Source organism: Nyctibius grandis, chromosome 2 (genome assembly GCF_013368605.1).
Source record: "Nyctibius grandis isolate bNycGra1 chromosome 2, bNycGra1.pri, whole genome shotgun sequence".
NCBI lineage: Eukaryota > Metazoa > Chordata > Aves > Nyctibiiformes > Nyctibiidae > Nyctibius > Nyctibius grandis.
Window position 1 is genome coordinate 60,888,388 of NC_090659.1, and position 9,772 is coordinate 60,898,159.

A 9,772-nucleotide genomic window follows, 5' to 3' on the forward strand; every position below is an offset into this window, starting at 1 on the left:
TAAAATATAAAACCCCATAAATGCTCTATACCACCTCAGAGGCAGGCATAATGTTTGTGGCAACTCACTTCACCTTATAGCCTTTGGATTTAGGGTGGTTCTGGTAGCAAGGTATTTACTATGTTTCTTCTTGAAGATTAAACCTATTGCACACAATCGAGCAATACCCACTCATATACAAAAGATAATATAAACTCAGTTATAATTTGGTAGTCATCAATAAAATAACGGTGCTTAGCACTTCAATGCATTTCTAAATATTAATAGCCTTCCAACACGCATACACAGCAAGCAAACGAGCATTATTTTCCAGTTTAAGATAGGACAGTACAAGCTGAAGTGAGAGACTTAGGACATTTTTGTTTACAACAGGGATACAATATATATGTGTGTGTGTGCATGTATATATATGTGTGTGCACACTTGCACATGTACACAATGGCAAAGAACAAACAAACAATAAACAAAACCATCTTAGTAATTATTTCAGAAAACCTCTTCGGAAATACATATCCACTTCATTTTCCTAGTGTATCTCTGAGTCCAAATTCATTCCTAAAACTCACAAAATAGATGACTTTTTGCAAAGATTACTGACAGTCAATATCTCTGAGTTTGGGATGAAAAGCAGATTCAGTGGAAGATTAAACTCATTTTATTGCAGGTATTAGCAGTGTAGGTATCTACACATAAACTCTGTGACTAAGTTCTCACTAGAGTCACTGAAGATCTGGTGTAGTCAGTAGAGCTGAGAGCTATTTAATTCAGCCTAAGTAGGCATCTGCACCTGATGAGCTATCTCTCTACGCCCCACTAACAGTACTGGCTGCACACTATTTGCTGTAGTTGCAAGGTCTTATTGCAGACACTTAAAATCAGGGTGATCTGAATCTCATCTCAGCAGTCCACTAACTAATATTTGGTTGAACTTTGTGTCCACTTAAGTCAAGACCTTCAGCATCAGCATAGCAGAGCTTGTGTTCACGGACCCATAGGAATCAGCATACTGATACTGGGAAGTTGTGTGCAAAAGAAGATACTGAGGAGAGGTACAAGGCTGCAATTCAAACTTTGTCTCGAATACAGGCCCATTGCCACCCTCTTATTAATCAGCAACTCACTGTAAGACCACTTCCTGCAACTACACAATGAGAAATAAGACTAATATCTGCTGTGGAACTAAAGAATTACACTTCTCTGCAGCTTAATGAAAACAGAATTATTTCATGCAAAGTACAGCGAGTTCAACAGCAGACAAAATACTCCACCTCAGCATAGCTTGTGGCTTGACAGTAAACTTGAACTCCTTTTGCAGAAAAGCAACTGAAAGTAGGTCACCCATGTCTTGAGGGACCTCTTCTCCTGCTGCACTTCCTATAAGTTCCTGTCTGGCAGACATGTTCTGGCATTTCTAGTTACTGATCCTGCTTTTCCTGGGGTGGATGTAATTCATTGGCAAAAATCGAGAGTCAGGTCAAAGGTATTTCTGTTTGATATTTAGGTGTTATAGCTGGTTGTCTGGTGTCTCCATTCGATCTAAGTTCACTATGAAGCTGGTCACCATTGAGCTCTGCTACAAGAAACACAATGGGAGCACACTTTATGTTCAGGGATTCCTCTTGAATGGTATTTTGCCACAGCCCGTCACTCATTTGTATTAGCTTTGAATCTCTCTGCTGCTCCTGACTCTGATGGTATCCCATGGAGAGAAACGGTACAGGTCCTTTTTTTAAATTTTGACTTATATTGTCAGAGAAATCCAGCAGAAACTGAATTAGGTTGTGTTGGTATGATATTTTTTCCCCCATGAAACTGATGAAAGAATAGCTGGCTAGCTAAGGAACACTGTTAATTATAAAATATTGTCTGGAGAAAAAAAAGGAGCCCCTCTGCTTATAGGATGATTTATCTCTGAGAAACATGAAGTATTTGTGAATTCTGATTTTATTTAATAATGTTTTAGAAGTAATAGTTTTATAATAAAGGCTTCCCTTCCTCCTCACCGTGGTAACAGACTATTTCCTCTAAGGTCCAGTAGCGATTCATGTTAATGGAAAGACAGAGGATTGATTTCTGTAAAATGTTTCAATACATCATGGAAGGTAACAGGAAAAGATGTACCAGGGATAGCTGTTTTTATTTGATATTGACTACAGCACAGAGCGCAAGATGTACTTATAAACGTTACATGCCATTTTCCAATTGCAGCTAGATAAGAGGCTGGTGTGGCTTATGTCACCAGCAGTGCAGCGAGCCACCATGGCATTACGGAGCTGCTGCCTACCCTCGCAAGCCCCATCCTATGGCAGAGGCGAGCAGGGGCACTGAGATAGCTGCTGTAAGTGGGGACATGGCGGCACCGGCGGACAGGGAACCCACATACCTTTTTTTCTTTCAAGACAGAATTTTCTTGAGGTTGAAGGCTGTAAAAAAAAAGGTACTGGATGCTGTAAAAAGAAATCATAACAAAGGTTTTATCTTTCCTTGGGAGGTCCATGTGATGAGGAAATAGCATAGGACTAGCTGTTTTTCCCTAAGAAAGTTTGCAGTTATTGTTATCTTAGAATTCCTAAATAGGTATTTTTAAAAAACGCTTTAAAAAAGTAAATATGGCTATATGTAGAGTCATTACAGGGGGCAGGCTGGAGTTATAATTGTGGCTGAGAATCACACATTGTGGTGGTGTACTTGCTCTCTTCCAGTCCTTTGACACCATCAAATTAAAAAAAAAAAAAAGTTGTAGTTTATAATATGGATTAATAATGACTTCTTAGAAATTCCTGAAGGACTGGTATAATGAGTAAGAAGTATTCTAGCCTGAGAAGTCTTACTTGATTACCTCCAATGAAAGCAGATAGTGGGGAAAGAAGAGGGGATGTTACACTAGTTGTGTATCACCAGAACTTGTCTTTTGTAGAAATGCATGTGAGGATATGGGACAACTGCAGTGCAAAAGAAAGTACTTGGGAGATTAATCAAAACAATCAGAATCACAGTGTGGTTCTGATTACTGAAACATGTGGTTAGCTAGAAAGAAGTTTGCGTTCCTCTCTCCCTTCTTTCTTCTAGGAAATAGAAGGAAAGAAGTCGGTCTTTCTATCAGGCACTGTTCTGGAACATACTGGTTTTCATATTCATTAAAATTGAATGGTTGCTTTCAGGTTAGACCTTTGGAATTTATATCCATAAGATTAAAGTTTCTGGTTGTTTCATCTAATGTTTCTTTCTGCAGCTCAGGTGTCTAGAATTGCCGATGCAAAACAGAACCTTATTTAAAGGAGATAATAATAGTGTTCAAGCATACATACACACACATGGTAGATTACAATGAATGAGTCCCATGCAAAGTTCCAGGTCAAGATTTTTAATTGTGACTCCTACGAAAACAGGGTGCATACCAGTGGGACTGTTTTCTCTCATAGATGTAGACATCTTTTCCTTCTTTTTCCCCAGTGTGAATGGAAGATGTGGAAGATTTCTTTCATACATGCTCTTTGTGAAAAGAGAGCTGAAAGATGTATGAATCTGTGTACAGAGCACTGGGAAGAGACTGATAAGACTTCACAACTCCTGCTTTTCCCATGCCTTCCAAAGTAATGTGGTCCAGCAGCTGGCCTGAGGACTGATCCAGCCCATGAACTGCTTCTGTTTGGCTTGCTGCGATCTCCCAATGGAGACAGAGAGAGGATGCAGAGGCCATAAATATTTTCTTCACAGCCAAAACTATCCATTCAGGCCTTCAGTTTGCTCAACTCAGAAAACATGAACTCATGTTCCACCAAATGAGCAGCAGAGATGTCCAAAGAGGGGAGAAGAGATTACCTCTCCTCCGCACACATGGCCCTTCGCCAAGCAGCCAGGATATACCATCAACACCAATGCTGTGGTTGCATTCGCATTAGCAGTCTATTTCAGGAGTGTACTTTTGAAGCAAATCTCCTGTTCATGCTCCTTGCTGTTTGACTTGCGCTGGGGAAAGTTCTTGGAGGATACAAACAGGGTTCCTTTGGATTAAATTAAACTAGGAAATGTCCTAGAGGACCATACCTAACATGTCCCAGCTACTAATGCACATTTTGTCTACAGGATCAGACTAGAGCTACAGTGAGGTAAAAAAACCCTCAAATACACTCAGAGTTGACATGAGATACTCAGCACCAGCTGTTTCCTTATAGAAATCTTCTCCTTTTGCCCAAAACTACTTGTTAATACAGACATAGCCTATTCTGGCTGCAGGGAGAACAGTCCCAAAACTGCTATCCATGTGCCAAGTCTGGACCACTTTAGAGCTCAGAGTTAGGGCTACCTGTGTTGCTAAGGGCTTTCTTTGTATTGACCAAGACTTACGGTCTCTTTGTATTTGTGGCATAACAGGGCCATCACCCAGCAAATGTCAGGTAGGAAATCCCAGCCACATACTCACACTCTTTACTTAGACAATAGATGTCATGGAATTTAATGGAGCACTTGAGTTCCTTTGTGAAGGAAAGGAAGGGAATGTAGTGAGCAGCAATAAGGCAGAGATGTGTTGCATTAGTTTTTTCCAAAACCAGGATGGCATCCTTTGGTATTTCCTAAAGAGCAGTGTCATCAGAACGAATCTACTGCCACCAAGAGGAGAATCAAATTTGTCTACTCTCCTGTGCTGAACAGACTTCTGATACTTCAATGTAGAAGGAGAAAGTAAAGGGAGAGAAGAGGTGAAAGGACAGGTGATTCAGGTGCTTTGAATCATTTATATCTTTCCATTTGGTTCATATTAATTTAGGCTTCTAATTTCATGTGTTCTGATTAACATCTCAGTTGCTTGGAATGCATGGTGTGAATATTATCCCATATATCAATTTTTGGGAAACATCACTAACATATGCTTATGTGATCCATGCGCAGTAGCACTTCCTCAGAAACTCCTTCTCCTTTAGAGTAGACTATTCACCAGAAAAGAAACTGTCAGTCATGCTTCATAGACCACTCTAATGTTTCTAAGGATGTAGCGAGAATTATTACAGAGAATCCTCACCAATCTGTAGAAAGGGTTTGTTGACTAACAAAGCTCAACAAAGGTATTGGGACCAATTCTTTTAACTGCAGCTTCTTCTCAAGGGGCAGATGTGTGTCTGCAGCAGGTTTAGCTATAGAGTATCTGTTTCAGAGCAGATGCCTTGATTTCAGTGCAATTTGAAAAGCAATTTCCTTGAGAAAATGTGATGCATAGAATGCATCACAATCTATCTTTTCTTTGTAGAACAATTCAAGAAGAGAAAATCTCCGAATTCAATCCACTTTATGTTGTTCTTGGCAAACTCAAAAAATATATATACTTGATCCAAATTCTTACTCTGAAAATAACTCATAATAATGTGTCATTTGCCTCCTGCCTACACTTCTTGGTAGGTCCTAAAATATCAAAATATTAAGCTAGCACAGACAGCAGGACAAATCTTATTTATGTTTGACAAGCATGTTTTAAATTGTTACTAGCTATGGATCTGCTTACAAGGAAAGTTTGACATGGATTTGCAACAGAATCTGTCAACTAAATAGCTCGTGTTTTTGAGACCAGTGTTTTCTAGTCTTGAATATTGTGGATTTCCCATGAATGAGGTCCCGTATTATAACAGGTTTATTACCTGCAAACATTCTTCTCCTATAGAAACAACCCAGTCAATTAACTTATTGATATCCCTGAACTTTCATGGCAACACAATACTCAGATAGGTATGACCCTTTCCTGCCATATCAAAGCAGTAAATCCTTTTGATAAAAAATTGTTCATAATGAAAGCAAAACTAGAGGGAGGGTGGGGAAAGCCAAATGCTTGCTAGAGGCAGGTTATCTCACCCTTATCCTGTATCTCAACATAGCAGAGCTAAAAAGGTTTGTTGCATAGCCTTGAGAGTCACCTATTTGTTTATTTTTCTGACTTGCAACCCCTCAGTCAGTTTTAGAGGGATAACACCGATTTACACCAGCAGGAGGAATTTGGTCCTGTACATATTTTAGGGAAAAAGAATCCTTGCATGGTGAAGAAACACAATGATTTTTTTGTGAATGCAGACGCTTACACACAGGAAAATGTTCCAGAGGCAACTATCTGAAATAGTCACCAACATATAGTGATTTAAGAAAATTAAAACACAGCAACCCAGATCTCATCCAACAATTGGAATTTGGTCTGAAATGGAAATTAGCCTTTTCAAAAGAGCTGAACAGCCTTGTTTACCCGTTTAAGAATAATCTGTTTGATTGAATAATAATTTATTTATCTTTGTCTTATTCTACATTTCATTTTATTACTTTTTATAATATAAAGGGTATAAAATACATGTCTAAACAAAAGCATCATAATGTGTCACACAAACAGCAATTTATTTTCCTAAAAGAATAAACCAGGTTTTTTCTCCATGGTTTTCCAAGGTTGATGTAGCCAGCTTCCCAGGGTTTCTGGTAAGTCACACGTTTGTAACCCTATGACTGAGTAGACTGATTGATTAGATCCAATGGGTTAAAACTGATATTCACAGCTACAAACAAGTATGTGGTGAAGCACAATTGTGAAGTTTTATTACTTTGGTGCAAAAGCTCTGACTGAATTTATCTAAATGTTCTGCAATTGTCATATGAATAGTGGTTCTGTAGCTAATTGATTTATTAAATATGTAACTGCAAATTCAAAATGTAAATTCAATTGCTGAATTGAAATAAAGGCGAAAGGTAATTTTGCATTGAGGAACAAGTTCAATGCAGCTTTGAATATGGAGTTGCCTTCAATTTATTTGTAATTCAGTAAGCACATATGAACTATTTAAATACCTTTTGATTGCCAACTTGTATATATAGGCTTTGATTCCAAAGGAAGTCTGGATTTTCCTATAACAAGAAAGGCAGGAAATACAGTTTGAATAGTAGACAAGCCTCAGTGGGATCAAAACATTAACCATTCCCTTTATGTCTTCAATTACCACTAATAGTTTGAGCTACTGCAGTCACAGAATAGATCGTACAATTACCTGCTTTGGGAGGCACTTCCTATATGTTACTATGTTTAAAAACACACTTAGGCACACAAACATCAAAAGATGGGTCTCAGAAAATATGATGTTAGTAACAAGATTGCTTTATTATACTTGCAATAAACAACTGTCTATAATTTCCAAAATGCAACAGAATTTCTTAAAAAACATGAAGTACATTCAGTGATTATCTGAGAGAGAATAAACAATTTTCAAGTGTTGGCATGCTGCCTTAAGTGTCTGACTGCATAGGTGCAAAAGTGGCCTGATTTCCTACAGAGTAAACCCTGACTTTACAGAAAATCAAAGCTGTTCTCATCCTTGTATCTTTAAAAACTTGTTTGAATCCAAAAAAAAAGATGTAACTTTACTTGGACTCATGTATAACATAGTAGACTGTTGGTTGAGCTATGTAAAAGAGTGCTAGTCTAGGTTTAATCTGCATTTTAAAATGCTCAGCATACCTAATGCACTTTTGGTTTAGTTACAGATCAATATTATGGAGCAGGAATGAAAAAGTTCAGTTTTATCTTATTTTAAGGTGTGCTGCTTTTCTTTACAGGTTATTCACAAAATGCAGGCAGTATGGTGCCTGAACCAAAGAATGGTACACTTAAACTTGTAGGCATTGCTTTTTGAAAGTAATATCATTGCTGTGATACTTCAGACAAAATGTAATTCTTGTTCTGAGAAGCCAAGTTAATTTATAAATTATAGCCATTATGTAGCTGCTTTCAAAATCTTTAACCTAATATTTCAACACAGATAGGTTTTTTCCTAGTAAAACCTAGCACTACTGTAGAGTAATTATTTACTCTAAAATTTATTCCAAGATCTTTTTAAATGGAGAAAAGATGTTAGCCCATTATGTTAGACATTCTTGCATTTGACCATTAGTTAAACAGGCTAAATTAGGTTCTTTTAATTTATCAGAAAATAAGATATGTGAGAAGTAAACAGAACACTCTGGTTATGTTAGTCTCCTATATAGCAATGCAGACAGTATTGACAATTTCCAAAAAGACAGCTGTGTTTTTTGGAAAAGACAGAATTCCTCTAACTGTTCAAAAATTCATAATCACATCAGGCTGAGTAACTCAGTAAAGTTCTAAAGGCAGAAATAGCCTAGATGTATAGTCACAAATATAAAGACATCCAATTATTGCATGGCACGGAAATATTGCTCTCACCTCTGGGATATGCCAAAGAGAATATCCCAGCTGGAAGAATTTATCTGAGGCAGGGCAAACAAGTAGACTCTGAACATCTCTGTTTGGAAGCTGTTCCTGTGAAGCTGTTGGATCTGTACTGGTTTAACAATCAATATTGTCAATATTGTTAGTATATCAATTATTTGTTATTTAGTGCCTATCTTTTCATGGACAGTGATATTACTGGTATGCACTTGCAGACTGAGGAAGAATTTCAAGATATTTTCAAATTTTGTGGAAATGTCCAGCTTGATATGTTGTTACTTCATCATAAGTTGTTACTTCCCAGAAAGGAAGAATTCAAACATCCTTATAACTCAAACATCGACGATTACTTTTTAACACCGTTTCTTTACACAACCGTGCTCAGTGTCATACTTCTGTTGAATGAACTTTTGATACTGCTTCCTGTTAGACGATGCATATCCCTTCAACAACTCCGATTATACAAAATGCTTGTGTTTTTAGGGCCTTAGATGTGTATCTGATAGCTTAGACTAAACTATCAACTGTTCCTTTGACGTACCAACTTCTGCCAATCTTTTTGTGCCTGATGTTTATTTTTTCTTGTGTTTACCCTGCAGGGCTCTATGAAAACTATCCAACCAATGCAGAACCAGAATGCTGTGATGTCAGATGGGGACTACTATCAGATCATCAATCCAAAGGGACTATAAAAACAAGTGGCTCAAAAATGTGTCATAGGACACCGCTCACAGTTTCATCAGCATCAAGACTGTGTAACAGCAGACTTAAACTGTGTGTTCTTGTATTAATTCTCTTACATACAGTACTTACAGTCTCAGCAGCACAGAACTCAACAGGACTGGGCTTTGGAGGCATAACAACTTTGGAAGATAATTCAACCAATGAGGAATAAAAGAAAGGATTCATCTTATGTGATAGAAACACAACAGGCCCAAATGACTACAGTCAAAAATACCAAGGACTGAGTGCTTTACCCTCAGATCTCTTCTTGAATGACCTTTTGGGTAAAATGAAAAGAATGGGCCACTACCCAAACAACAAGGACACATGAACACAGCTTTTTATTGACTAAAAGGCTATATGGTGACTTAAATTTCTCACACCATTTTATACACTGTGTTTTAATGTTTGAAGTTTCTTTTTTGTTTGTTTTTTGCACTTGTTAATACAGGATTTTATTTTTGGGACGGTTTCTCAAAGCTAAATTAAGTCTTTTCTCTGTCGATATATTTCTAGTCATTGTGTGTGTTCATCTGATAGTTCTGTCTTTTATGTCCTGTCAGTTTCTATTAGAAGAATGACTGCTATGATTCCATGACATAGCAAAAAAACAAAAAAAAAAACAAACAAAAAAAACAACAAACAAAAAAAACAAACAAAAAAAACACAAAAAGAACAACAAAACAAAATTTAATTTAAAAAAAGGCAAAAAAAAGCAACCACAAAAAAACCCATACAAACCTAACTGTCCTCTTACCCATGGAAACCATTCATCTTCTTTCCCCTCCCATCTCCCGTCTCAGACAACATACATTTGCTTCTGTCTGTGTAATCACAATG

General features: G+C 37.4%; 1 protein-coding gene across 1 annotated transcript in view; it reads left to right on the forward strand.

Moving 5' to 3' along the window:
- The window catches only part of NALF1 (NALCN channel auxiliary factor 1), a 538,776-nt gene extending 529,672 nt beyond the window's left edge, over positions 1–9,104 (forward strand). The window contains exon 3 of the mRNA XM_068395422.1: positions 8,809–9,104. Within this exon, the coding sequence (XP_068251523.1) occupies positions 8,809–9,104 (296 nt within the window). The remainder of the gene's footprint in view (positions 1–8,808) is intronic.
- The last annotated feature ends 668 nt before the right edge of the window (positions 9,105–9,772 follow it).